This window comes from Dioszegia hungarica (genome assembly GCF_025882075.1).
Source record: "Dioszegia hungarica strain PDD-24b-2 chromosome Unknown MKK02contig_6, whole genome shotgun sequence".
NCBI classification, from domain to species: Eukaryota; Fungi; Basidiomycota; class Tremellomycetes; order Tremellales; family Bulleribasidiaceae; genus Dioszegia; species Dioszegia hungarica.
Genome location: NW_026515768.1, coordinates 246,545 through 273,622, shown reverse-complemented (window position 1 = coordinate 273,622; position 27,078 = coordinate 246,545). Strand labels below are relative to the sequence as shown.

The 27,078-nt window shown below is 57.4% G+C and overlaps 12 protein-coding genes across 12 annotated transcripts; 7 read left to right on the top strand and 5 right to left on the bottom strand.

Annotated features, from left to right (window-relative positions):
• Positions 1-142: 142 nt before the first annotated feature.
• On the top strand, positions 143-1,717 carry MKK02DRAFT_42239 (uncharacterized protein; the record flags this gene model as incomplete). The annotated part of the gene is made up of 1 exon (XM_053091899.1): positions 143-1,717. One exon carries the CDS (start codon positions 143-145, stop codon positions 1,715-1,717), a length of 1,575 nt encoding a protein of 524 aa, XP_052947639.1.
• Positions 1,718-2,172: 455 nt separating this feature from the next.
• Positions 2,173-4,100, bottom strand: MKK02DRAFT_35935 (putative magnesium ion transporter; the record flags this gene model as incomplete). The annotated part of the gene is made up of 8 exons (XM_053089307.1): positions 2,173-2,244; positions 2,276-2,307; positions 2,416-2,620; positions 2,682-2,968; positions 3,019-3,230; positions 3,299-3,573; positions 3,632-3,717; positions 3,773-4,100. The coding sequence occupies 8 exons, from the start codon at positions 4,098-4,100 to the stop codon at positions 2,173-2,175; spliced, it is 1,497 nt and encodes a 498-aa protein (XP_052947638.1).
• A 311-nt stretch (positions 4,101-4,411) lies between these two features.
• Positions 4,412-6,594, top strand: MKK02DRAFT_35934 (ribosomal large subunit biogenesis-related protein; the record flags this gene model as incomplete). Its single annotated transcript, XM_053089306.1, has 5 exons — positions 4,412-4,446; positions 4,495-4,580; positions 4,636-4,879; positions 4,924-6,454; positions 6,517-6,594. 5 exons carry the CDS (start codon positions 4,412-4,414, stop codon positions 6,592-6,594), a joined length of 1,974 nt encoding a protein of 657 aa, XP_052947637.1.
• Positions 6,595-6,907: 313 nt separating this feature from the next.
• On the top strand, positions 6,908-7,731 carry MKK02DRAFT_42236 (regulator of volume decrease after cellular swelling-domain-containing protein; the record flags this gene model as incomplete). The annotated part of the gene is made up of 3 exons (XM_053091898.1): positions 6,908-7,128; positions 7,169-7,380; positions 7,499-7,731. The coding sequence occupies 3 exons, from the start codon at positions 6,908-6,910 to the stop codon at positions 7,729-7,731; spliced, it is 666 nt and encodes a 221-aa protein (XP_052947636.1).
• Positions 7,732-7,953: 222 nt separating this feature from the next.
• Positions 7,954-8,931, bottom strand: MKK02DRAFT_42235 (uncharacterized protein; the record flags this gene model as incomplete). The annotated part of the gene is made up of 1 exon (XM_053091897.1): positions 7,954-8,931. One exon carries the CDS (start codon positions 8,929-8,931, stop codon positions 7,954-7,956), a length of 978 nt encoding a protein of 325 aa, XP_052947635.1.
• Positions 8,932-9,437: 506 nt separating this feature from the next.
• Positions 9,438-10,655, bottom strand: MKK02DRAFT_31408 (uncharacterized protein; the record flags this gene model as incomplete). The annotated part of the gene is made up of 2 exons (XM_053088283.1): positions 9,438-9,685; positions 9,716-10,655. 2 exons carry the CDS (start codon positions 10,653-10,655, stop codon positions 9,438-9,440), a joined length of 1,188 nt encoding a protein of 395 aa, XP_052947634.1.
• A 2,013-nt stretch (positions 10,656-12,668) lies between these two features.
• Positions 12,669-14,480, bottom strand: MKK02DRAFT_35933 (adaptor complex subunit medium chain 3; the record flags this gene model as incomplete). The annotated part of the gene is made up of 9 exons (XM_053089305.1): positions 12,669-12,840; positions 12,894-13,188; positions 13,239-13,387; positions 13,431-13,565; positions 13,618-13,740; positions 13,798-13,916; positions 13,972-14,084; positions 14,131-14,384; positions 14,440-14,480. 9 exons carry the CDS (start codon positions 14,478-14,480, stop codon positions 12,669-12,671), a joined length of 1,401 nt encoding a protein of 466 aa, XP_052947633.1.
• Positions 14,481-14,760: 280 nt separating this feature from the next.
• Positions 14,761-16,284, top strand: MKK02DRAFT_23415 (uncharacterized protein; the record flags this gene model as incomplete). Its single annotated transcript, XM_053086729.1, has 4 exons — positions 14,761-14,940; positions 14,992-15,140; positions 15,189-15,462; positions 15,526-16,284. 4 exons carry the CDS (start codon positions 14,761-14,763, stop codon positions 16,282-16,284), a joined length of 1,362 nt encoding a protein of 453 aa, XP_052947632.1.
• A 1,618-nt stretch (positions 16,285-17,902) lies between these two features.
• MKK02DRAFT_31405 (uncharacterized protein) lies at positions 17,903-20,093 on the top strand (the record flags this gene model as incomplete). The annotated part of the gene is made up of 7 exons (XM_053088282.1): positions 17,903-18,411; positions 18,506-18,512; positions 18,540-18,621; positions 18,667-18,715; positions 18,888-19,475; positions 19,563-19,636; positions 19,771-20,093. The coding sequence occupies 7 exons, from the start codon at positions 17,903-17,905 to the stop codon at positions 20,091-20,093; spliced, it is 1,632 nt and encodes a 543-aa protein (XP_052947631.1).
• A 280-nt stretch (positions 20,094-20,373) lies between these two features.
• On the top strand, positions 20,374-22,231 carry MKK02DRAFT_42228 (putative oxidoreductase; the record flags this gene model as incomplete). The annotated part of the gene is made up of 6 exons (XM_053091896.1): positions 20,374-20,578; positions 20,624-21,196; positions 21,240-21,344; positions 21,402-22,012; positions 22,061-22,140; positions 22,192-22,231. The coding sequence occupies 6 exons, from the start codon at positions 20,374-20,376 to the stop codon at positions 22,229-22,231; spliced, it is 1,614 nt and encodes a 537-aa protein (XP_052947630.1).
• A 372-nt stretch (positions 22,232-22,603) lies between these two features.
• Positions 22,604-24,945, top strand: MKK02DRAFT_35930 (regulator of chromosome condensation 1/beta-lactamase-inhibitor protein II; the record flags this gene model as incomplete). The annotated part of the gene is made up of 6 exons (XM_053089304.1): positions 22,604-22,738; positions 22,807-23,209; positions 23,255-23,436; positions 23,543-24,037; positions 24,094-24,417; positions 24,442-24,945. The coding sequence occupies 6 exons, from the start codon at positions 22,604-22,606 to the stop codon at positions 24,943-24,945; spliced, it is 2,043 nt and encodes a 680-aa protein (XP_052947629.1).
• A 322-nt stretch (positions 24,946-25,267) lies between these two features.
• On the bottom strand, positions 25,268-26,101 carry MKK02DRAFT_42226 (uncharacterized protein; the record flags this gene model as incomplete). Its single annotated transcript, XM_053091895.1, has 2 exons — positions 25,268-25,290; positions 25,345-26,101. 2 exons carry the CDS (start codon positions 26,099-26,101, stop codon positions 25,268-25,270), a joined length of 780 nt encoding a protein of 259 aa, XP_052947628.1.
• Between the last annotated feature and the right edge of the window lie 977 nt (positions 26,102-27,078).

Here is a 27,078-nt window from a genome sequence, read left to right as displayed (position 1 = left end):
CGAGACTCGAGTGAATATGCGCGTTCCCTATCGCAGTCAGCACCGCATCAAGCCAGCAGCTGATCTACTTTTAGTTCCCCTTTAGACGACACCTTTCTCTGACGACCTAAGCCGCAAAATCGGCTGTCCACCGTCACCGTCTATGCCCCCTTCTTCTCCGGTCCCGCATCAGCCGCAATACACCTATCTCCCCGACATGTTACTCCGGGCACGCGTGGACCCTTTTTCCCTCAGCGACCGACTCTTGCGCGTCGAAGCGCTTCAGCAGCTCAAGACACGGCGGGAAGCATCGGTGGGTCGGAAGAGTCAGCGCTCGTCGCAGCTGTCTGATGTCCAGGTGTCAATGGACATCAGTATAGACGGGAATTTGGATGACTCGCGGGCGCGATTGGTTTTGGAGACCCGCTCAAAGGGTCCCCGCCCAACGGTGCCAGCCGGTGATCGGCCGTCACAGCTCGACTCGGACGATGATCGGGCCTGGGCGGTCCTCAGCGCTCAGCTCAGGGGCACGGATAGCGATACCGATAAAGTGGACCTGCAGAGCGATACGGCGATGCGGAGCGAACCGCCTGAGGATGGCGACGAGAGCGAAGCCGAAACGGACGAGGACATAGACATAGGTACGGGCGATGCCGAAATGGCAGCGACCCTGGGGGCGCAATGTGACGGGGACGAGAATTCGATCGATCCGACTCTGCGCGCCGCGAACGCCAAGATGAAACATCTCCGGCGTCAGCTGATCGGCCTGCAGCAAGCAAGAACGGCTCAGGCGGCGTCAAAGCGGCGAGTCAATCGGATAAGTAGTCGGCTCAAAGAGGAGCAACTCGTTTCGGCAGCGTATCAGCGGACCGTAAGATCCACGCAGCAGGAGTTGGCGGCCCTCCAAGAGAAGGTAAAAAAGGGCGGTAGCGGCAGTGGGGACGAGACGTGTCAGTTGCGGTCAGCAAAGGCAGCGGCCGAGGTGAGATGGGCGGTAGCTGAGTCACGGCTACGATTTGCCCAGGGGGCGAGGGCATATTTCGAAGCCGGCAAGCTGGAGGCAGAGAGCAGGAGGGACGAGGCGATAGAGAAGGCAAAGTCGGCGGATAGGGCCCGACAGGTGGCTGAGCAGAGGACTGGGGAGATGGAGAGGCAAAAGGAGGCGGTCCTCTCCAAGAACCGCGAATTGCTGGCCAGGATCGGACGACTCGAGCAGAGCCAGGCGGATGCGGAGCTACGAGCAGCAGCATCGTCCTCGGCCCACGAAGCCGGCAGGCGGGATTCCGAGACTCGCGCAACAACCGCGGAGGCCGAAGCCCGAATCGCTCGAGTGGCCGAAAAACGGGCAAAGGTCGCCAAAGCGTCATCGGACGCGTGGCTCGCCCAGTCCAAGACGATCGCAGCGCACTCTCGAGCACTGGCCGATCATGCGATCCTGAAGAACGAGGGCCTTGAGGCGGACCGCCAAGACCTTCGACAGCAGATGAAAGCCGCAACCGAGGCGTGGGCGAAGGATCGGGCGGCGTTGCAGAGGTCGGTCGAGGGGGCGAGGGGAAGGGCAGCCGATGCGGACGAAAGGAGGGTGATGGCGGAGACGGCGAAAGAGAAAGCGGAGAGGAAGCTGGACGTGATGAAGGAGGCGCACGATATGGAGCGGGAGATGTATGTCGAGAGGATCAGGGACTTGACGGGGCGAGGGAAGGCCAAGCAGAGCGGAGCTGGGGACGAGGGGCAGTGAGCTAGGTGGTGAGCGCGGAGACGCGAGATAGATCCATGTAGTAAGGTATGAGCAGATCTGTGTATATTCTCCGGTCGCTCATAAGGTAGTGAGTTGTGTAGTACCGCCAGAGCTCGGCATCAGTATCGGTCAGGTCCCCATTTGGTGCGATCCCCATGTATCCGTAGATGTATGAATAAGCAGAGAGGATTGAACATATGTTTGAGATGGCGTGGGAGATCCGTGAAGGTCGCGATTGACAGTCAGCATCAGCGGGTGATAGACACATGCAGTGCCTAATCAGACTGTTCAGGCTGAACGAGTGGTGTGCGTCAGGAGATCAGCCTCGGATACCATATTAGTCACATAACAACCAGTCATTAGAGTAGCGATACAACCTACCGTCCTACAAGATCCCCCAAGACCCCTCCGTACCCTACCTGACCGCAATGATCACCTACCCCTCCCTGTCCAGCCTACCTCGCACCCCTACTCCCCTGCGCCCAATCTCGCCTTGAACACCCCACCTCCCTGCCCTGGCCCCTGCCCTGGTCCCGGCGCATTCCCCTCCCACATCACCCTCAATAACCGCCTCTCCGCCCTCCTATCCCCTTTATCCCACCTAAACCCATTCCTCATCCAACTCCCCACCGTCGTTCTCGGAACCGCACACTTCTCCGCCGCGCGCGCTGTCCATGGCGAAATCGTCCTCGGCAGACCCGTCAATGGATCCGTCTGCGGTAATCGCGAAATAGCGTCTTCCCAGACTATATGGCGCCGAGAGGACGATTTGTCAGAGAGGGCGACACGACGCACGCGGCGGAGGACGCGGTAGCCGTATATCCATATGAGGAGGGCTATTGTGCCGGCTGAACCGGTGGCGATGTAGAACGCGTAGGGCGTGGATTCGAGGCTGCTCGTCAACTGTGATGTCAGCTCTGTTCCCTCTCTATCCATGGACGGGTGGAAGAAGTTGAAAGCTCACGTTCATACCGAATACCCCGGCAAGCAAAGCCCCAGTCCCTATCCCCAGCGTCGCAATACTGATCTTGATGTCGAGTGTCATGAGCGCATTCCGTCCCGAATCGAGCATGAGCTCGGCAATCTCCTGTGTCGATTGCATATTCGCCACCGTCGTGTCAATCTCCGAAACGATTTCCTCTACCTGCTGAGTGAAGGATTCGAGCAGAAGTTCGAGCTTGACGTGATCGTGGGATGCGCGAGGTCGACCGAGAGCCGTCGAGGTCAGGTACATTTCGGATAAGTCCTCATCTGCCGCATCAGCTAGGAGCCATACCGCAGGACAACACATGTGAACTGACCGTTATCGAGTATTTCGTCCACTGCTCGCTTGACGTATCGCGCTCGACTTTGGAAGCCGACCATCTTCCGCGAGTAGTACAAGAGCCGCTTGAGATTGTCGCGGTTGATATCGCCATCGAGATCCTCCAGGAGCTGCTGCACCAGGGACCGGGTGAAGGCCATCTCCTCTTCGAGCGCATTGGCAGTAGCGACGAGGATGGACTCGAGTGCACTGGAGGGGTCAGCTCATGCCTCACGGCAATCTATGCACATGAGAACATCCGCGCGCCGTTGACATACCGATGCTCATACGCCATCCCGATCTCTTCCCCATGTTCCCCCTCCTCCTCCCCATTCCCCAACTTCAACCCCGCCTTGATATTCCGCTCAAGATGCCACTTGAACCGCTTCTGCAGCTCCGACTCGATCGTCCCTGCTGTATCGAAAACGACGACCCGATCGGGCTTGATGAGCGCTCGGACGTGTAGTATCGAGATGAGGATGCAGGTGCGGCGGGTGAGAATGAGGGGGACGAGGTTTGGGGAGAGTGAGTCGAGCTTGCGGAGGTCGCGGGGCTGAAGTGTAAGCTTGCAGTCCGAGCAGTGTCTCGAAGTCCTGTACGGGGAAGCTTACATCCAGGTCATACTCCTTGCAAAGCTCGGCCTTCTTGTATCTTCCTTCTTGAGCTGTCCAGTTGCCCTCAGCATCAAGCACAGAGCCTGAAGCGTCAGCTCGGACCAATGATTAAGCACCTTCCTGAGTCATTCAGCTCACATCTCAGGTTCAGCTCCCCAGCCTTATCCATCAGACTATCCAGATACCTCTGCTTCTTCTCCTTCTTCCTCCCTTCCTCCGGTGGCGGAGACGCAGACGCGCCTCTCGGTGTGGGTGAGGGAGGAGCATACGGTATCTGACTAGTAGAAGCCTGATTGTCCGGATACGACTGTGCCCAAAAGGACGTTGAGCGCCGGGTAAAGAGGGATCGGCGAGTCGAAGGAGGCACGGAAGGGAGGAGGAAGGTTGGAGGGAGATAAGCGGGGCATGTTGGGGCGTGGGACGAGACCTTCCGGGGCAGACATCGTATGCTTCTTGGGCGTGACATTCCAGATCTTACTGAGCGCCTGTCTGGCGGGCGGATCTTCCAGCTGATCCTGTAGCGATGTCCTCTCGAAGCACAAGCGATAAGATGAGTGAGTCGCAGCTGCAGAGCCAAAAGTCGGCCGGACTTCGCTGAATTACGGCAGAGATCGGCCCGATCGGAATTCCGGAGGAAACGACCGGGAGAAAATCGGATAAAGTAATAGATTGGGCTAACGTAATGCCAAAAAGTTGACCTCCACTCGGTGAAGATTTCCAGCGCATAGTGCATAGTCCAGCTAATACCTCTATACTTACCTACTACTCACTTATACAATGGCAAAGATCAAGAGGAAGGGCGAGTCTGGCGCGTGAGTATTGCTCTTACCCAGTGAGAAGAGCTACAGCTGATTAGCTAGGGCCAAGAATTACGTCACTCGGTCAGCTGCTATTCGAAAGCTGCAGATCTCCCTGGCGGACTTCAGGCGGCTGTGCATTCTGAAGGGTGAGCTGATTTCCGCCCGAGGAGTCGCCTCACATGGAAACAAGCTGATATACAGGTATCTACCCCCGCGACCCGCTTCACAAGAAGAAGGCCAATAAGGGCTCGACCGCCCCGACCTCGTTCTACTACACCAAGGACATCCAGTACTTGCTGCACGAGCCGCTGCTCGACAAGTTCCGGGAGCACAAGGCGTTTGCGAAGAAGTTGGCGAGGGCGGTCGGGAGGCAAGAATGGGGTTTGGCAAAGAATTTGGAGGATGCCAAGCCTGTGTTGAGGCTTGACCACCTTGTCAAGGAGAGGTGAGCTGCATTTCACACTCGGGTCGAGCAGCTCTGACTGGCAGATACCCCACATTCACCCTCGCGTTACAGGATCTACAAGACCCGCTCAACCTCGTCCACCTCTTTTCCCGCCTCCCTACCAACCCCATCCCCGGTAAAACCACCGTCCCCACCGACGCGATCGCCGACTGCGCGCGGCTCATCTCCGAGTGGAAGCTTTGGGCGATCCGTACCCACTCCCTCCAGAAGGTCTTTCTCGGTATCAAGGGCGTCTACTACGAGTGCGTCGTGCCTTCCAACGGGCAGGACGTCCGTGTGCGCTGGCTCGAGGGATACGAGTTCCAGCAACACGTACCTACCGATGTCGATTTCCGTATCCTCTTGACGTTCGTCGAGCTGTACCGGGTGCTGCTCGGCTTCACGCTGTTCAAGCTGTACAACGAGGAGAACCTGGTGTACCCCCCACCGCTCGACAAGGCGCTGGAGGAGAAGGGCGAGTCGGTCGGCGCGTACAAGCTGGTCCAGCAGAGTGCGGGGATCAAGGCGGGCGAGGGGAGCGGAGTGAGCAAGAAGGCGGTCAAGCGGGCGATCCACGGGATGGCCACTGCGGGTGTATCAGGCGAGGCGGAGGAGGATGTCGACATGGATGAGGATGCGGCGGTGGGAGAGCCGGCAACGGAAGAGCCAACCGAGGACTTTATCGAGCGTCCATCCAAGGACGCAACGGACGATGTCGCCCCCGGATCCCTTACCACCTACAACACCATCATCTCCTCTTCCTCCGCCACCGCTTCATCCTCCAACCTCCTCTTCTCCCAATACACCTTCTACCTCTCGCGCGAGATTTCCGCCCGCACATGGGAGTTCGTCCTTCGCTCGCTCGGCGCGCGCGTCATTTCCGCTACGCAGATGCCGGACCCGTCTGGCTCCGATGCGGACGCGAACGCTATCACCCACGTGGTGATTGACCGGCCGATGACCGAGGAGCGCAAGCGCGCGATGGAGAATGGGCGCAAGTGGGTCTGGATACAGCCCCAGTGGGTCGCGGACTGCGTGAACAGGGGCAAGGTGTTGGCGCATGATGACTATGCGCCGGGGAAGTTGCTCCCGCCGCATCTGAGCCCATGGGAGGGTGATGGTGAGATGCAGCGGCCGTGGTTGGACCAGACGACGTTGGCGGATGGGCCAGCGGCGGGCGAGCGGCCAGAGGTGGAGGAGGAGGAGGAAGAGGAGGACGAAGAGGCGGATGTGGATGTAGAGGAGGAGGACAGCGACGACGACGAGGAGTCAACCTCCACCCCCACTTTCCCTCCCGCCCTACTCGCCTCGGCTCAAAATCCGACCGATAAAACCCTTCTCCACGCCGCGGAACTCGAGGCTGAATCCGCCGGAACCTCCTCATCGGCCTTCCAGGCGCAACTCCAATCAGCTATCAAATCACTCGGGACCGCGCCTGCTCGGAAGGCCGCCGGGTCTGGACCGAGTGGTAAGGGGAAAGCGGGAGAGGAGGATCTGCGCAAGATTATGATGACCAACAAAAAGGCAAAGCTGTACAATAAGATGAAGTATGGGAATGCCGAGAGGCAGGCCGAGGTGAGTTTTGAGCTGGAGATTGAGATGAGTTTGGGCCAGGGGCAGGAGCTGACAGATGGCAGAAAGATACACTCGAGACGAAGCGGTTGGCGATTGAGAAGAGGAAGCGGAAGGAGGCGAGAGCGGCGGGGAAGGCATGATTTGGGCCTGTTGGGTTTGGGATTGGGATTTGGGCCTTGTCGGTCCGCTTGTGGATCTGTATCATATGCATTTGCCTTCCGATACGCAGCTTGGGCGCTGGTATGCTTTGTGTCGTTAAGCAACTGATCTTGTGGAGAGCTATGGCTCCAGCTGGGCGTAAGACACACTACTGGTAGCTGGCTGGTTCACCCACCAAGAAGGCACATCCGTGCGTCGGACCCAAAAGTTCCAAGCGACGTCCAGCCTTCCAGACCTCCTCCTTCTCTCAAGCCTCTATCCACCTTCTAGCCACGACCCGACTACCTCTCCACAATGCTCACCAAGATCGACCAGCCCCCTGCGCACATAAGCGAAGATGAGCACGCGCAACTTACAGCCTCCACCCCTGCCTCCTTTGCGGACATACCGCCTGTCCTCCGGTGGGGCGATGTCGGGGACGTAGAGGTCGGCGGGGAGGGATGGTGGGATGGGAAGGTAGCTGGAAGGATCTACGTCACTGAGCTGTACGTCCCCTGGGCTCCAGCTCCAGCCGCGTACGCGGTATAAAGGGTATATAGCTGATGCGCTCTGTAGTGTCCTCGCTTTCATCCCCTCCTCTGGTCAACCGGGCTTCTCACTTCCATATCAATCCCTCACCCTCCATGCTCTGACGTCCGCATCGGCAGACGGACCCGCACATCTGTATTGCCAGATAGATGATCAGGTGGCAGGGGCGGAGGCGGGGTCGGACGACGGGGAGGACGCGGAAATGCGGGAGATTAGAATATATGTTGAAGAGTCAAAACGTGCGTGTCTCTTATTCATCCCTTGCTTGCCCTTTGACATCAGCCAGCTGCTTGATCTGGCGGATTTGTAGCTGCTGTATTCGGTGAAACTCAACCCTGAAGTAGAGCTGATCCCCAGTCCAACCCCTCTTTGACGCCCTCTCGGCCTGTTCAGCACTCCACGACTCCCTCCTTCTTAACGGCCAACCTTCCTCGTTCCCATTCATGGACAATGACGACGACGACGAGAATGAAGATGCGTGGGAGGACGCAGATGAGAGTGGGGAGGCAGGGATGAATGGGGATGCGGGCCGGGTAAGGAGTGATTTCCAAAGTGGAGGGGGACCGGCAGCGAGGTTTAGGCCGTATTGAGGACAGCGATGGAAGAGTAAGTACCGAGTGGAAGAGCTGGAATCTATTGCTGCTCATGTGTGTTGGAGAGATAACTGATCCATCTGACGGCTATGCGCATACTGTAATCGGATGACAGACCCTACTGACGTATACACAAACGAGAACCAAAGGCCTGACACGGAAAACGGAGTCCCTCATCACAGTCCTGCTCAAGCCACCTCACCAGCGCACCATTGGCTGTCAGGCCGTCGACGCACCTGCTTTGCTCTTCTTCGCCGCCCGGCCTTTCCAACCCTCGGCAGTGCGTACTGCCAACCCGGAAAAGTACGCTTCGAAAAGCTGAGTGAGGTGATGATGAGGCCCAAAGACGCTCAGAACGTCGTCCATGATCCGGTCCGTTTGAATGTTTGGCTCGATGGGCTCCGGGACGGTCCCTGCATTCTCGCCTTCGACTGCCCATTCCCCCCACCCGTCATCGTCGACGTCAGTTGACATATGGGTCTTCTCCACCGGCATCGGCCACGCCAGCGAGTGCGTCTTCTTCAGGTCGTTGAGTCTGGCCACGAGTTCCGATTGCGTCTTGCTGATTTCGCCCAGAATACTGATGTCAGTCTCCTTCAGCCCAGTGACGTTCGGTTCGAAACCGAACCATCCAAGCATCCTGGATCTCTCTGCTGCCAGAAACTTCACCTGCTTGTGCGATCGCTCGTCCAAGTCGCGCATGTCCGTCAAGGTCAAGGCACATGGGTACCTGGTACTGAGGGCAGCCTTGCGCTCATGCTCCGTCACCTCTCCCGTGCTGCCGGTCGATTCCGCCGCCGTGGTCTTGAGCGCAGCTTTGGCCAAGGCCTCGGCCTCCAGATCGGCGAGCTCCCTGGTGGCTAGCAAAACCTCGTCCATGAGTGTACAGCAGAGGCCGGAATCGCCCAACAATTTCCCAACGCCGTCCTCCGACCACCTGACGATTGTTGCATCGGGTGCCAGGTCATGTTCGACATTTCGCCATCGTTGCTCCGACCCCACTCCCGCGAGCAAAGGTACAGTTGCCGCTTCGTATGCTCTCAGGGAATCAACCAGTCTGCTGATGTTTGCCGCTTCTTGAGTCTTCGCCCTCCCTGCCTCATCCTCACTGTTGACGTCCTCATGCTCAGAGCCAGCATCTGATTGGTCGGCCGACCAGTTCGGAGTACCAAATGTCGTCTGATCGGGACCGAGCATGTTATGTAAGAATCACGGGACGAGTGCAGCCTGCTGCGAGGTGCAAAGTGAGCTCGAGGGGTCAATCCAGCGGAGGATAATTGATGAAGTACGAGGAATGGGAGAGAATGTTGGAAGTTGAAAATCGACGGATGATGTATGGAAGACTATTTCTCCCCTCCCGTTTCGGCTTATATAGGGCCAAGGGGGTGGCGACAGTCAGCCACCCGCACGTTCAACACTGATGAGAGAGAGAGTCCTTTCAGTAGTGACTTCCGCACTGAGCACGTCATTGCGCGTTGATAAGCATCACAAAGGACCGACATGCCATGTGGGTCTCTCTGACAATGCCACGTATGTTGGAGGTTGTGAGAAAGTACCAGAAGGATGCGACGAGTCAATCGGGAGTGAAGGGAACACCTGCCTAGGCGATGAGCTGCTTTACTTTGCAAGTAGGCGAGTTATACAGGAGGGATGTGGGTGCCAAAACGGCCGGGTGGCGAGATGACTCGTATGATATGTGAGCCTTAGTCGAGGTCATCTGTGGCGTGTCTCCGGGCCACAATTTCCCATGATATAGACCGCTGATCTATCTGACTATCGTACCGCACCGCATTATGGACATGTGCTGACCTCCTCGTATCCACACCAGGACTCTTACAAACGTCGAACGAGACAGCCTGAACTCTTCGCTCAACCGCTGCCGGGTACGCCTGTGCTGTAGCGCCCAGATATTCCCTTCCCTGATATGCACGCTGCTCTGATATACGCCGTTCTGCTATGATCTTGGTCGAGTATTACTGACTCCTCACGTCACCTGTGCATCGCACCGACACGCCTCCAACGTGAGCTTTCTTCAGCGCCATGAGTCTGTGATGAGTGGCGAAGAAGCGAAGGACATCTGTCTTGAATTCCTCGATGGTACCTTGAAGTGTCGGGGTCGCGATCGAACCTCCGTTCGCCGTTTGACTGTGCAGATCATTCGAGATGAATTGCGATCCCGCAACATAGCCGCCGAACCGATAGCCTGAAGCCCCCACCAATTGCTCCTCGTTCATCTGTGTCCACCTGAAACCATGCTTCGCCTTGATGGCATTCAGCTGCTTTGCGTGATCCGCATGCCCCTCGCGAATCTCCTCGATTCGACTGGGGTAAACCGCAAGATCGCACTCCGGATGATCCGCCTCGAACCATGATAGCAGTGCCGCGGACTTCGAGTCGTAGAACGCCATGAACCTCTCGGCTTCCGCTTTGCCCTCTGGTACCGCAGGGAAGGCCAGTGACTCGGATGTAAAGGCTTGCGGATACCACTCTTGCAAGCTCCTCTCGAGCTCCTCCCTCCCTGCCGTCTGCTCACCGCCCTCATCTGCCTCACTCATCAACATGCCGATCACAGTAGTGAGCAGTTTCTGACTGTCCACTCCAGTCATTACCTTGAGCGCAGTCAGGATCCGGTCCATCGTCAGGTAGACGGGCTTGCTGGTGTTTGACAGCTGCGTGACTGCATTGCGCAGCGACGACCAGCCTGGCCTGCCCTTCTCGATGTCCGAGTCAATCACTGACCATCCCGCTTCAGGCCGAGAATCAATAGCCGAGAATGTAGTGGCCAGCTCGTATTGGCGTAGAGCTCGGTAGAAATGCCTCATACCCGTCGCTCGAGCGTTCACGGCTGCTTGCACCGCCGCAACTGTCGATCCCTCTCCTCCCAAAACACTGCCGGCGCCGGTAGGAGAATGACTCGTCATTGTTGAGGTCCTTGTATGGATGGAAGCTGTGTTGGGTGCGTCAGAGAGTGTGTAGATGTGGAGGAGGTGCCGTGGGGGTCATGATCAATGTACTCCGATATACCTCTGTAAGGTCAAACTCCCAGCGAGTACACGCCCTAGAACTTTCGAGCCCGATTTCCTTTTCATGTTACCCCTGCAGCTTACAAGCGCTTCAGCTTGCTGTGATAAGCACGTGAAAGGAGAATCAGGCTCTGGAATGCCACGTCTGCCGGGCAGCTCGCAACCCTTGCCGAGGGCAGCGCCCGACCATCGCGTCTTAAGTAATGTTAAGCAGTAAGGTTATGGCGATCCAGCCTACGAGGTGCATCTGGAACATGGCCACCAATCATAGGCGGGCCTGGCATGAGATATCTGGAGGTCTTCATACACATCAAACGAACTACACCGGTCAATAATACACTGTCATACCTGCGCGAATTTTGGGAACCAACTCGCTGAAGACTGCCCCAGTGTTGCGCCCGGAGCAGTCCTCATCGGACCATTCATGAAGATCTCCGTCCTTCAGATCCAGACTCCGCCCTCTCGCTCGCTGGATGATATCAGGACCGGGCGGTACTACTCCTCCTCCGGGTCAGATCCACCCGCGACATCTCCGTTGTCTGAACCAGCAAACCCCTTCTCGACGCAAAGTTGGGCAGTGTGCTTTGTATACGTCTGCCAGTCGTGCATCAGACTTCGTAGCGCAGCGATCAGCTCGCCCGTCCTCTTCGGCACATCCATAGGATGAGCGGTACACTTGCTGCCTGGAATCGTGAGATGATTGTTGTCCGCGATCGCTGAGCAGGTGCATATGCTCCGCGGCGAGTCTGGTACAGCCGCATTGCGATACTCCGCTCGGAAAGCCTTCGTCATGCGGAGTAAGTCTTCCTGCTGTCTGGCAAGCTGTGTGAGATCTGGAGCAGTGAGAACCTTCTCGCTCGCAGGAAAGCTGTCGAAATTCTGCCTGGCGAAGCATTCGCGATCCCACTCCTCGGTAGTCCCCTCATCGTCGGTCGAGGTAAGTACACCCGGGAAGGTCAGAGGCAGAATCGCTGCCAAATGAATCTTGACCTGATCCAGATCAGCTGCATCTCGTGAGGGGGAAGGAGGAGCTTGATCTGGGGTTGTGTAGAACTCGTCTCGGCTGCTGGGGTAACTGAGCAGGTAGGAGGCCACCTCGTCCCCGAGGTGAGGCCCGAAGACACCGGCTCCAGCAAAGAGGGACGGAAGCGCAGTGTCCAACTCGTCAAATGCCAGACGCGCTTGGTATGCGCAGCTCTCTTGACATCTCTCAAGGGAGCCTGATTCAAGCTTCTCGTCTTTCAAGTCTTTTTCGATGCCGGCCCACTTCGTGCGTTCTGGATAAACATAGCGAAGCTGTAGGAGGTATTCCTCGAGCCCTGCCACGTGTCGCCTCCGGAAGTTCCTCTGCGCTGCCTCTCGGCTCAGGACCCCGCGGGTAGAGGCGGAGTGCTCAGCCGTTGGATAATCGTCAATGGGTGAGATCCCCCTCTCATCGTCCGCACCGATCAGGCTGAGCGTTAGTGCGACGACCGAGGATCGGGTTTCATCAATTTCTTCAGCTGGTATCATGCCGTCTGAGGGGTCGAGACTGTAGGCAACATTGACCTGGTCTTCATCGTGAGCGCGTGAGCCATTCGGGCGAAGGTGAATAACGTTATAATGCGAGGCGAGGAAGTGTTTGGGGGAATTGATTTGCCAGTCGCTCAATAAGAATGTCCAGAGATGGCAGTCGATGGTAAAGTGAGTGTGGTGTGGATGTGATGGTGAAGTCCGAATGGGAGACCGCGCGGCGTCTTGGCATGACACGGTCCTTGGTCTGAATTCGTTTGAGTATCGGCTGAAAGGACCATCATGAACGGATCATCAACGACATTGCTGCCGACCGCTAGGCGTAAGTCGTCAGTGGGCGCGCTCACATCAGTCTGGGCTGTTGCGCCTAGCCTCAATCAAAGATGTGACATCTCAACGTCACCACCTCACCTCATACCTTCCAGCCTTACTCGCCACCTTGACCCCCTTGAAAGGCTTGTACATGACATCGCCCGCCACTTTGAGCTGGTCGATACGCAGCCCAGAGAACGTTTGATGCTGGATGAGGAAGGCGAGGTCGAACGAGGGTGAAGGCACCGGATGTTGTGCTCTGTGCCGCATCAGCTGCGTCTTATAGACCTATACAGGCACTTGCCAACTCACGTTGACGTAAAAGATCCAGTCAGACTTGGCGCCCGTTCCGTAGCTGTCAAGCTGGCCAATCTCCACCGCAATACCTGGGTATGCGGATCAAATTCCCACGTCCCGCCTCCTACCCCTCCTTCTGCGGCGTTCTCCTCCCGCCGTGCAAGACCGCCGGAGTTGACGCCGGGCATCCGCTTGTCGCCTGTAGCCGTCGCGCTGACTGAAGATGTACCTTGACCGAGGTGGATGGAGATGACGATGTCTTCTATTGGGCGGGCATTTGTACGGGAGGTCAAGGTGAGGGAGAATTTGCCTGAGCGCGTTAGCTGGTATTCCGTCGATTGGACGAGGTGTTTAACTAACCTCCATAGTCTTCGATTGACATGCTAGCTTTGAGCTGGAGCGGGAGCTGGGCCCGGCCGATAGAGGTATCGGTTTGATACTCCAGTAATCGGAACTTGCCGTCGGGCGGTATGAACGAGAGGACGTGATCCCGTTCCCAGCGATTGTACCTGCCTATCAGCTCTACACCCGCCAGATATAGGGCGGACCGACCTTATACATGGATGAAAACCACAGTCGGTCATCACTTTGGCATTCCCAAAATTGAGCAGCAAGTCGGGGTTGCCCGATAAGCGAGAATTGCAGTTGATCCTGCCGGTGATTGACGATGAGAGTAAGTTCCCCTTCCTGATGATATCAGCTATGAGTATCTCAAGGCACGTAAGACAGATCAGCTCACCGGTCGATTATGGCGTCTAGTGATTCTTCTACATCGAAGTAGATTTCGTTATTCGAGTGTCGGACGTTAGGTTTCCGCCATGGTATTGGAGCGGTGAAGGGTGCTGACGCGGGGCTTTGTATGCTGGATGAGTCAGCTCACCGACAGCAGACCATGTGCTCAACCAAGCAGCAGACTTACGAGGATACTCCGGCAGCACTGAGGAGCTTCCGCATGAGCGTCGGCGGGAGGACGATCTCTTTTAGCATATTGGTTTCCATTGTCATTGGGTGACCTTCGTCCAGCATCTCCTCTATAAGCTACAAGAGTCAGCTGGATCCCACTCGGACATCATACTAGCCAATGACAGCTGACCATGTAAACTATATCAAAGTTCTCCTTGATGCTCGCTTCCGTCACTTCCCCAAGATACTCCGTCAGAGTCTCAAGGAATGAGTCGAGAAACGCAAATGCAAACAGCGGGTTGACTGAAAGTCAGCTTCTCGTACGTCATTGCAGGATCAGGTAGCTCACGCTCACGCCCGACCGGAACCAAGAACCGCAGTCCCTCCCTCTCCACATGACACAGGCCAGCTCCGCCCATCCCCACCCCCGCTGCGCCTCTCGACAGCGCATTTACCCATAGTATAGGCTCCAGCTCAGCTTTAGTGCTAGATGATGTGGATGGAGATGCCTGAGCGACCTTGAGAGCATGGTTGAAGGTGTCGATATGGGATGTAGCGTAGGATGGGGGATGTTGCGGGAAGTGAGAGCTGATGAGGGGTTTTCTGTCTATTCAGCTAGATGCTTGGCGAGTGAGAGACAATTAGCTGAGGAGCTCACCCATTCGTGTCCAGGATGATGATCCCGTCTATGCGCGTCATGTTGAAGGGTGGATGTATGAGAGGGAGTGAGCGAGAGGTGCTTGGCTCGGCTGGCTGAGGTTGGCGGGCTCAAGGGGATGCCGGCATGGTGTGGAGACTCCACACCACAAAGGGGAAGAATTTTGGCAGAGTCCATCTTGACCTCGTTCACCTCTATCACAATCCAGCATCAACACTGCCTGCCTGCTCGGACCGCACCGCTGATAGCTCTCACAGAGACAACCGGATCTAAGAAGACTACCAGCAGCCTTTGAAAGCCAGCAAACTGCTGCCAGTCGCCATGCCAAGGACGTTCAACTTTCTCGCCCCTTCCCTCCACCCCAACACCCTCACTGAGCTCTCCATCCCCGAAGCTGGACCTTCAGCACCCGAGCCAGTAGTCAGGCACCTCGCTATCAAGTATGGCGCCCATCAACCTGTCGGAAGTGTGAAGCGGATCGTGGAAAGTGGGGCAGACGAGGTACGTCGGTGTGTCCTCCGGGGAACCTCGTGACCGGAGCTGATGCGGTAGATTGTTGTTGTGGATGACGCATATCGGATCTCGACATTATCACTAGGGAAAGACGAAGAGGGAAATGCTACACCGCCAGAAATGGTCAGGCAATATCAAGCAACAGGAAAAGCTGGGAATGTCTGGGCAGGGCTCGCCTCGGTCGAAGCGTGAGTATCCCTTACCTTACTCGTCAGTGGACGTAGCTGACAGCTCAGAGGAACGCTAGCAGCACTATCATCGGGCGCTCTGTATCTGATACCAAATAGCGGAGACGATGTACGGAGTACAAACATACCCGGCCCACCCACATGTATTGCTTCTTCCTCGAACAGCGCCACGGCGTTCGCTGCGGCAGGCAAGGAGGTGGATGTTTCGCTGTGGGATGTGGAGCGGACGTTCGGGTCGTCAAGAGAGCCTGCGACGAACGGGAAGAGCGGGAAGCGGAAGAAGACGGAGTTGCAAGAAGGGGAGATATGGCAAGCGAAGAATGTGAGCTGGGTGCTTGCACTACGGCTCAGCGTCCTGACATCTGGATTTATGCTGATTCGATAGCTCGCTCACGACTCCCTCAACCTCCGCCCACCAGTCCACCACCTTGCCCTCACTTTCGCCCCCAACTCAACCACCTCCCTCATCAGCGGCACAAAATCCGGCTCTGTTCGTCGATACGACACCCGCCAGCGCAAACCCGTCTCGGACTGGAAACTCGCTCGTGAAGGCGGGATCGGCGCCATCGCATTCGGAACAAACGAGCACGATCTGTTCTACGCGGACCGCTCATCCCTCCTCGCTGCGGTAGACATGCGGACTGGAAAAATGCTCTACAGCATCCCATCAACATGTACGGTGCACCACCTCCTCTCGTTCCCGTCGATCGAGGAGGCGCCCACGGCGCTCACGTCCGGTCGCCGGATAGGATTGGCGGGAATCAGCTCGGACGCGTCATTACGGGTCTACGCGACGACGCCTACGCCGGCCGAGGGAGCTAAGGGGAATTGGGGCGGAGAGGGCAAGAAGGGAGATGTGATGACTATGGTGGGCGGTGTAGGGGTGGGTGGGTTCGTGTGGAGGGGATACGGGCAGGTGGCGAAGGTCAAGCCGGAGAAGAAGGCGGGGGCGGAGGATGATGAGGACGATAGTGAGGGAGAGGAGGAGGAAGTTTGGGATGGGATGAATGAGGTGGGGGAGGGAGAGGATAGTGATGATGAGGAGGAGGACGTGGAGGATAGTGATGAGGAGGAGGAAGAGGCGCCACCGGTCAAGCGGACGAAGCAGGTACAGCAGAAGCAGAAACCGAAGGGCCGGAGATAGCACGCGAGGGGAACATCATGCACTGGATCTAGGTATCGGAGCAAATTCACTACTGACTCTCCTTGTGCTAACCTACTCCGCGGACGTCTACGTTTACCTGAACACAAGCGGCTACTGAACATCCTAGGTTGATTCCCAAGCTCCATCTACGTGCCGTGCCACCCTATCTCACTCCCCTCCACGCTTATGCCGACTTAGGATACCCATCCTCAAACGTCGCCGTCCCCTCCCGCCTTACCGCCGGCCGCCCATCCCTTGCCTCCTGTATCGCAGGAACGAGCTGCATCCTCTGCTCCGCCTCTATCTCGGGGTACGCCCTCCATTCCGCCCTCTTCCCATCTCTCTCGTTCTGCGCCACCTTGTACCCCACCCTCACCCTCACGCCCACGGTATACACCGATGGTCGCGGGAATACTGGCCGTCTACTCGATTCGGACCACTCTTAGATGATGGCGTATGGACGGGATGTGATGAAGACCCATTCCGCGTCGGGCGTGGGGGTAGGACCGAAAGGAATACCATCGATGACGGCCGAAGTGACCCCGAGGCCTTGTGTGACGGAGGCGGCGCATGCTTGACGCCAGGTATCGATGACGACGTTGATGATTCTGTACCTGTCGACTGAGACGTATTTGGCGTGGTGGTGGACTGTGAAGGATAGGTTGGGAGGGTCAAGTTCAGCTGCTACGTCAAGGGACATGATGGGCAACTGTAGGGGAGTCGGGTGAAGAGCAGGACGTCGAGGACTGGTCTGCCGTGGAGATGGGAGTGGGAGCAGAGGGTCAGTATCCGCCATCAAAGCAGCGCATTATGGTTTCGCGTAGACGCGTTCGCGCTAAAGGGACTTGGCGGAGCCGAACACGGAAGCGAGAACGAACACGGACAGGCTGGAAAGGGATCTGAGATCTGAAACACTGCTTACTGCAGACCGCCACCCGAACTCTATTCCAGCGGTTGTGTCAGCGACCTCACAGCTTCTGCGGTACATGAAGGCGAGTATGAATAGAACGTCGGCAGCGGTCCAGGTATTCGGCAAGCAGCTCCTCCCCACCACGTGATAACTGTAGCTGTCATCTTCGGCTAGTCAGCCCGGGTTGACCAGCTGGACCCCCTCTGACAGCGCAGAGCGATGGGGGATCCGAGCGCCACATACCCCATCGGTATTGCGCTCAAAGGGATCCCCCCAAATCAAATGATTACACACAATCGGTTGGATCTGCTCATCAACATTCAAGATTGGAGATCTGTGCGTGAAGCGAAGAGCGTTCCGGGTCCTTTGAGTAGTGCTTGGCGGTCAAAGCGGGTGACGAGGCTTGACGAGGCGACAGCGGTTGGGGCATATAAGCTGGACACCGGACACCGCTTGCATTCTTCCCCACTGACGAGCCAACATCAACATCACCCGGTCATCACTCGGTCAGTACATCATGCCTCTGAGGTTTGGGAGACATCCAAAGGAGCATGAGGAGCTCAAGCTGACGCGGTGTAGGCTCCTCAAGACCTCCTATACCCTCATCACCACAACCTATCCTACACTCTCCAGCTACACACTTCCTATCCCGACCTCATCACAACCACACCCTCACCCATACCACATCACCACACCCATCACATCACAATGGCCGTCAACGTCTCTGCCGAGCTCAGCCCTCCCAACGACTCCTACGTGGCCGCCCACTTCTCCCAGCACGTCTCCATCGACGACAACAAGATCACCAAGATCGTCATCGATACGTGGCGCAACGCCTGCGCCGCGTACGTCGCCAAGGACTACGGGATCACCTCGGTCATCATTGACGGCGTCCCCATCGGTCCCACTCCCACCGGCAAGGCCGAGTGGAAGTTCGTCGTCTCGCGTCCCTACGTCATCATCGAGGAGTGGAGGGTCGACCATTTCCGCAAGGGGCCATTCAAGACAGAGAGGGGAATGAAGGTCAATGTCAGGGTGGATATCGGGTACAAGGAGACGAGCTCGCTCAAGGATGGGAAGAGGGCGGTGTGGAGGGCGTACCCCGAGATCAACAATGAGCAGCGGGGCCAGCTCTTCGCTGCTATTGATGATGCGAGACACGGGCGGCCGGCGGTCAGGCGCGAGTCGACCCTTACCTTCCCGGATGGCTACCCCAGGTCGGCCTAGGCGGTAGGGGAGGGGGTTGGAGCATGAGCAGAGGGATAAGGGGCGACGTCAGAGGGGTGAGACAGCGTCTGCTTCATAGCTTAGGTACCTGGTCAGCATGCAAGCAACGTATTCATAGCTACAGCCTCTGGCTACCCAACGCAATCTAGCCAGTCAGATCAAGCTCTCAGCTACCCAGAATCCTAAATCAGATCTGTTTTGTAAGTTCCTATCAGATCTGTGATAGATTCGTGATGATGATGAAGCGAAGAGGGTCCGGAAGCGTCCTTTGAGTGGGCTTGGTACTCTCAGCAGGTGATGAGGGGCTGACGTGGGGACAGCGGCTGCGGTTAGGACATACACTCGTAAGCTTGGCTGGGTTTGCCTCTTCTCCATCAAGCCCACAATCACCTCACACAGTTAGTCTTAGCTTTCCCTGGCTTTACCGGCTCGCGCGATGATGTATGGGAGAGCTGACCATGTATAGGCCCCTGCCCTGCTTCTACCGTCGTCCACACCTTCACAATCCCATTTCCCACATACTCCACACCACAATCATCATGTTCGTCAGCGTCAACGTCGCCGCCGAGCTCAGCGCTGCTAACGACTCCTACGTCGCCTCTCACTTCTCCAAGCACGTCCTCGTCGACGACGATAAGATCATCAACATCGTCATTGATACCTGGCGCAACGCCTGCGCCGCATACGTGGCCAAGGGGTACGGAATCACCTCGGTCATCATTGACGGCATCCCCATCGGCCCCGCCCCCACTGAGAAGGCCGAGTGGAAGTTCATCATCTCGCGCCCGTACGTCATCGTTGAGGAGTGGAAGGTCGTCCCCAACCGCAAGGGCGCCTTCAAGACGATGAGGGAGATGAAGGTGAATGTCAGGGTGGATATCGGGTACAAGGAGACGAGCTCGCTCAAGGATGGGAAGAGGGCGGTGTGGAGGGCGTACCCCGAGATCAACAATGAGCAGCGGGGCCAGCTCTTCGCTGCTATTGATTATGCGAGGCACGGGAGGCCGGCGGTCAGGCGCGAGTCGACCCTCACCATCCCGGATGGCTACCCCAGGTCGGCCTAGGCGGCGCGGGGCTGGGGATGCATGCGGTCTCGAATGTAGAAGAAGCGAGGATGGCGGAGGTCAGAGCTGAGGAGTAGGGTCATTTACATAGCTTTAGGCAGAGAGTCAGCATGCAACGTAGTCCTAGCGTCACTGCAGGTTGGAACAAAGGGTCAGTGTGGTTCAGTTCAGCTGCTGGTCTAATGATCGCTTTTCAGCCTTTCCGAGATCATTATTTGCGCTGTGAGGGGCGATCAGGGACACGGCACCATACATCCGCGTAGTGAGCGTCTGCTGGAGATGTAGCCACTGCACCAATCGATGGTCACCGAGTGCACGCTAGTCAGCCTGTCAGGCGTCAGGAGCTCAGCGATATCGGCCGACTTCTACCCCTTACCTTCAGGCTTCGGGTGTTCCTCGGGCCTCCTCGGGCCTACACGCTCGGGTCTCGGGCCGTCGGGTCTCGCCAAGCATCGGCCTGGCCCCTCAGGCCTCATGTATGGATACTATGGGTTCCGAGGACTGATCAAGAGCGGAATGACCGTGCGGACCATGCGAGGAGCAGCTGGGGTCGGCCGACTCGGCCCGACGCCCTGACAGCCAGGTTGCTTCCGCCTTTATCAGATTAACATTGCTGACCCTGAATGAGGTAATGCTGTTGAAATCCGGGCTGAATTCCCTGAACTCCACATTTTCGCCCGACGCTCAACCCACCATCTATCCATCGCAACACCCCCTTCACCCAAGTGCCAAGGTCAGCATCCCGGCCGAAGACCTCCCCAAGAAACAATCAGATAAGAAGCACCGACCAACAAGTCTTCGACAAGTGCCCATCACATCTCACACACACTCCCCTTGTCAACCGGATCACCCCCGAATTTTGCCTATCCTTTGACCCGATCCCGTGCCATGTCGGCCCCGATCTCAATCACACCGTTGTCTCCGCCCGAATCTGTGGCGGGACCATCATCTGGACGCAGTCGAGGAAGTGGGAGCAAGACCGTAGCAGTGCTGGGAGCGAGTTATGGGGGTGCTCGAGCGGCCAAGCTGCTCAGTCAGGGTTTACCAGAAGGCTGGAGACTGGTCGTGATTGACCGTAATAGTCATATGAACCGTACGTCCCCTCCATCTCTATTGGACCCCCCAGCTGACCTATCAGACGTCTATGTCTTCCCCCGCTTCACCGTCATCCCCACACACGCCCCCAAAGCCTACATCCCCTACGTCAACCACCTGGAGCGCGAGCATCCCGGCTCCGCCTCGTCCAAAACACCCCTCACTCCTCCTTCGACACCACCGCCCACATCCGGCTCTCTCCCCTTCACTCGGAAAGAGATGCACGACCCCCACACCTGGGTACAAGGGATGATCACCTCCCTCACTCCCCGCTCCGTCACTTTCCGCCGTATCCCGTCCGCCCCTACTCGGCGCGGATCAGGCTCCGAGTCTGGCTCAATCACAGCCTCAGCGTCATCGGCAGCTTGGAACGAGTTCACCTCATTTGAGGGAGAAGAAGAGACAATACAGTTCGACTATGCGCTTTATGCCCTCGGCGCGGGTCTACCGGATCCGGTCAATGTGTGGAAGCCGGCGTATGGAGCGGACTCGCCTGGGGACTTTGAGCTGAGTCCGGGGAGTAAGCGGTGCGGTGTCAGATTCATGGAGAAGCAGGCCGCACAGATGGAGATGGCAAAGAGGATATTGATTGTTGGAGCGGGAGCATTGGGTATACGTGAGTCGTGCGGTTTCCGTTTCGGGTCAGACCTGACAAGCAGAATACGCCACAGATCTCAAGGAGATATATCCAGAGAAAGACATCACACTTCTGCATTCCCGACTTCGTCTCATGTCTCTCTACCCTATTGAGATGCACGTCGCCAGTAAGTCCTACGCTCATCCCTCTCGACCCTCCCTCGCGAGCTTGAGCTAATTACCAGTCGTCGAGAACCTGGAAAAACTCGGCATCCACGTCGTCCTCGGCGAACGAGTTGTCACCTGGCCCGACAATCCCGGCTGTGTCGACGGCGAAGAAAAGCACGTAACAACCGACAAGGGTCGGGACTTCAAAGCCGACCTCGTCCTCGTCTGTACCGGCCAAAAACCACACGTATCCCTCATGGCCGCCATGTCACCCTCCTCCATTTCACCCCTGACGAACCGGATCCGCGTCCTGCCGACCATGCAAATATCGCCGGGACCCATCCGGCCTGCCGTCACCCGGGCAAATACGGTCGAGCGGCTCGGAGCGCTCAGTCTGCATGCCCTCCCAACGCCCCCTTCGTCCGCTTCGTCCATTGAGGATCTGGATCGTAAAGCATCTGGCGGACAAGAAGGGGAGGCAGAACATCCGGATATGAGCCATTTCTTCGCGGTGGGCGATTGTGCAGAGACGGGGGCGATTCAGGCGGGACATACGGCGTATTGGCAGGCTGAAGTGGCGGCACGGAATATCCTCCGGATGATCAGGGCAGACGAGGAGGATAAGGAGGTTGAGGAGTTGGAAGAGTATAAGGTGTCGGTGCCGTCTATCAAGGTTACGCTGGGAATGGTGAGTCCTAGTTATATCCTGAGTCTGGATCAGCAGCTGATAAGTCAGAAAACAGCTGTCGTTGCGAATGCGGAAGGAGTGCAGGTGAAGCATGATGGCGTGGAGGATCTGCAGGCTCTGATCATGTGGTGAGCAATACAGCGATGTTGCTTGACGATACCACATGCTGATGTGTTCAGGCCTGGGTTCCAAGCAGATCACATGGACGTGCATGCTTGAGCTAGGTAGCCAGGGTACATTGGTACCATTAATGCAAACAACGATCAAACTCGACCGTGGCTTCTGCCGTGATATCACGACATTTGAGATGATCACTCACGACAGAACTCTTCGCAGCCATACGTGATGGCCTGCTGCGAGTACGCGTGCTGCGTCAGGTAGCTAGTCTTCAGGGTCAGGCTGCTGAGAAGCGCTCCTGCCTTCTGGTGCTGTTGGCTTCGCGCTGTGAAGTGACGTCATATTTCGCCACTCTGCAACTCCGCATTCCTCGTCGAACCTCACTTGACCGCACGCACAGCAATCGCTTCACGTGTTGCACATCTGCACTATAATCAGATTTACTCTGTAGCATCTTCCTGCCACTCATCAAAGATGTCTCAGCCAACTCCACGAGCCACATTCGCGGATATCCCGCCCGAGATCTTGCTGGAGCGCCTCCTTCCCGTGCTTTCTGTCCGAGACCTCCTTTCCCTTAGCCAGACCGACCAGAGGCTGCACAGCATATGCGTCAGTCTCTCGTGTTCTGCCTCCTCATGCTGATCTGACATGTCGATGGGTGGAAGCTGACATCGTAGAATGACGAATCGCATTGGCTCCACCGCACCCGCCAAACCTTCTCATTCAACCCGCACACCCTCGCCCCCTCCACCCCCGGCTCAGGCTGGTCCAAACGCCTCTACGTCGGTCTCTCCCAGCCCGAGCCCTTCGTTTGGGGATCTACCGAGAATGACCGGCTTGGTCTTCCCGCCCAAGTCAGGCCAGGCGGAGGTCGTACGATGAGTTACGCAGCGCGTGTACTGCGCCCGCACTCGCTAGCTGGGCAATTTGGGGGATCTGGCCGGCGCTGGATCGAGCGGCTTACTTTAGACCTCCAAGGAAGAGGGGTGGAGGATAAGAGGGACCTGGCAATTGTAGAGATGCAGGCTGGGGGTTGGAGCTTTGCGGCAAGGGATGTGGAGGGGAAAGTCTGGGTCTGGGGTATGTCTCGTTCACAGAATGGTGGTCCGCAAGTTGACGCTATAGGCCAACTTGATGGTGATCTGCCGGCCTTCCGTATAGCTTCGTGGGCGGATAAGTATGAGCGTGTACCCGAGCCGACGCCCATCCCGCTGCCGTGTCGCGCTGAGGCTATTTCGGTGGGAAGGTGCCACATGTTGATTCTGGACGAGGATAACCTGATATGGGAGATGAAGGCCTGGGGCTTGGTGAGTGGTGTATCACTATTTAAAACGTGACTTTCCGCCACGCTCAACCCCCTCGCTCCTCGGTATTGCCAAGATATCTACCGGACCTTCTAGCTGACATACGCAGGCATATCATCACACTGCCCCCGCCCTCACGTCCCCTAGCAACTCCGGCTCCACCCGTCGTCCACACCATATCCTCCAACTTTCTACTGGCTGGTCTCACTCCGCCTGCCTCACATCATCCGGCGGCATCTTCGTCTGGTTCCCCTTCACACAAGGCTACGACGCTAACCTTACCCCGAAAGCCCAGATGAATGGCCCGCTCGGGGTGCGGGCGGACGGCAATGCCTCGAGGGCGGTCATGTGGGGTGCTGTTGGGGATATCGTGCATGAGCTGGAAGCGCTCCCCGAGCGACCGACCTATGAGGACGAAGACGCGGAGATGAAGGCCAAGCAGGACGAATGGGCGGATTGGGATTCGAGGTCGGACAAGGCGAAAGAGGATGGCGAGCGAGTCGTCAAGATTGCGAGTGGGCAGGGGTTCGTGGTAGCTCTCAAGGGGAACGGGGAGGTCTGGTATCGTCAAGTTGAGGAGAACGTTCACTTCAACTGGGAATACGTGAGCTCATCACATTGCTGCCTTGCTCCATATGGGTTCGTCAGCTTACCATTCAGCTCCCACACTTCTCTTCACCCCAGATCACCCACATCTCCGCCCAATTCACCTCGCTTACCTCCTACTCCACTCTCCCGCCCTCGCGCGTCCACCATGCCCGTCTGCCCAACTACTCCCTCACGGGCGCCAGCGCCCAATTCCGCCCCGACCCCCTCCCGAGCCTACAAGGACAAGGCGTCATTCAGGTCGCGATTGGTGACTATCACTATGCGGCGCTGACGAGTCGCGGTGAGATGTGGACGTGGGGTCAAGGCGCGGCGGGACAGCTGGGGTTGGGCCAGAAGGGGTCGAGAGGCGGTGACAAGGTGGACGAGCCACAAATGGTCTTGTTTGAGGATGATGATGAGGTGGGAGAGGGGGAGAAGGCGTTTGTGTTCTCGATCGCGGCCGCGGGGCACCATACGGGGGCGCTCGTTCTAGGACGGAAAAAACGGTCAGACGAGGAGGAGGAGGCGGTCCAGGTCAAGGTCACAAGCGAGTCGACCGGAGATGGCATTACCCGTGGGGAACATGACGGGCCGACTGCCAATATGCCGGGCGCATTCCCTACGACTCGCCCCCAATCGCTCAACCGCCCCAGCGGGCCCAGCGGGAACAGCTCGACACCCGCTCCGACCTCTCGACCCGGCGAGCAGCTAGCACTGGGGCTGTCGCACTTCCGGATCGGGTTTGCGGGGCGGAATGCTCTACCTCTACCCCTTGAGCCTCAAGCTGGAGATGGGGAGCTGGAGGTGCCGCTGGCGGAGGGATCTGGCGGTGGTGACCGCGGATCACGGAGGAACTGGGTGAGGACGAACAGGGGTGGGACGGGCGGGACGGCGGAGCCTGCGAGGCAGGGGGATGAGATTTAGCGGTAGACTGGGTATCAGGCTCAAGGCGAGACGTTTCGTTGATTCGTGGATGTATAGACTATAAGATTACATCGCATACCGAATATCACTGATCCGAGAGACTACCAGATCTGAAGACTACCCTAGCTATACAAGAAAACAGACGAGACCGCGGATACGCCCAGATAGCCGGAAGAGAGAGAAGACTAGAAGGAAAGGGGGATGGAGAGGGGGGGACAGCGTAATGATGATCTGGCAAGTCAGCGGACAGCTAGAGGATAAGAAGAGGAGGAGAGAAGGAGACCTACCGATACGAGATGAGCACCGATGTATGAGATCGAGCTTAATAGCAGCTGCACTTGGAGTCTGGAATGTCAGCGAAGCTCGTGAGGCGAGCGGAAGAGGGAAGAGACGACTCACCACACCCCTTGCCCTTGAGCTTGCAGAGCCAGACCTGCCACCAGTCCCCGCACGTCCCCTTGTCCTCCTCCTTCTCGCACGTGCACTTGTCCGAGTTCCACTTGCCCTTGCACTGCTGCTTCTCCCAGTCGTTGCACTTGGGAGGGGTGGGCGGGGCGGCACAGCAGCAGTTGGCCTTGTCGAACCCGAGGCCCTGCTTGGTGCACTCCTTGGCCTTGCCGGTGTAGTCGCATGTGGGAGGAGGGGGAGGGGGAGGGGTGGCGCAGCAGCAGTTGTCCTTGTCGAACCCGAGGCCCTTCTTGCTGCACTCCTTGGCCTTGTCGTCCGCGAAGGGGCACTTGGGGACGGCGCACGAGCACGAGCCGAGGTCGAACTTGCCGTCCTGCTTGGCGCACTCGGCCTTCTTGTGGTCGGCGTCCGGGCAAGTACTCTCGCACGAGCACTTGTCGTCGTTGAAGGTGTATCCCCACTTGAGCTCGCACGCCTTCTTCTTGAGATCACGAAGAGGGCAGTACGTCCCGCACTCCTTGGGCTTCTCGACGCAGACGCACGACTTGTCGCACGCCCACTCCCCGCCCCTCTTCTTGCAGTCCGACTTGGCCTTGTCGGACGAGCAGCGCCAGTCGTGCTCGAACCAGGTGCGCGCGGCGAGGGCGTCGGTAGCCTGACGAACGGCGAGCTCGGCGGACTCGGGAGAGGGAAGGGGGTTGGCAGTGATGAGGGCGAGGAAGGGGAGGGTGAAGGCGAAGAAGCGCATGGTGGATGGGTAGTAGTCGGGTGGAGTTGGGTGAGGTGGAGTGTTGCTGTATGGGTGGGGGTATGTGAGGGCGAGTGCGTGGACGAGCTGATGAGTGAGTGGGTGAGGGGTGGGATGGGTAGTCGAAGCAGTGACGAGTGTAGGTGGAGCGAGCGATAAAGATGGAGTTGAAGGTCAGAAAATGGGCGCCCCAGCTCACTCTTTATACCTCGTCCAACCCGTCCTGGTCGATATGGCTACCGCCAGCCAAGCAAAGACGGGTAGGTATATCCAGCCCGCATTATGCCTTGCGACGAGGTAGATGTGGTGAACGGGTCGTCCCGAGATGTAAGCGTGGTACTGAGTGTGACTACCATTGTCGTCAACGGGTGAAGACGGCGCACTATCGGACCTCCCGCTCAGACCAGCGTTTCGAGAAGTGTAAGCTGAAGGTCAGAGCGGGGCACTGGAGTGGTGCCCAAAGCTGAGGGCGACATACATACTCTGTTACTAAACATAAGGCCCGCTTGGTACCGCGTACTCATACCCGCACTCCCGCACATGCTGGGGTAGTCTGGGGTTGCGTAGAGCGACTAGCGGCTTCCATACCTAGCTAGTCACGACGCTAGCGTAAATATTCAGTAAGGAATGACGTTACTCGTACAACGACGCGAGCGCAACGGTATAATGCCAAGAATGGGCTACTCCCGCGCTGTACGCTAGAAGACGCGGCGATCACTCAGCGATAATCGATGATCACCGCTGGCTGGATTCTGCTGTCCCCGCCTTCCCCTCCCGAAGATAGCTAGGCAAGGCGCAAGTTGTTCGGCTGCCAAGATGAGCGACGTCAGTGTTAGTACGGGGAGTCAGCTGAAAGCTGACCGTTCGCGTTATGTACGGATCCCGCTTACCCCACCTTTGACGGCAATGCATCGTATGTACTGGCAAATCTCGTTACTTCCGACGGAAGCAGATCAACAACCCCTTTCGCCACTGTT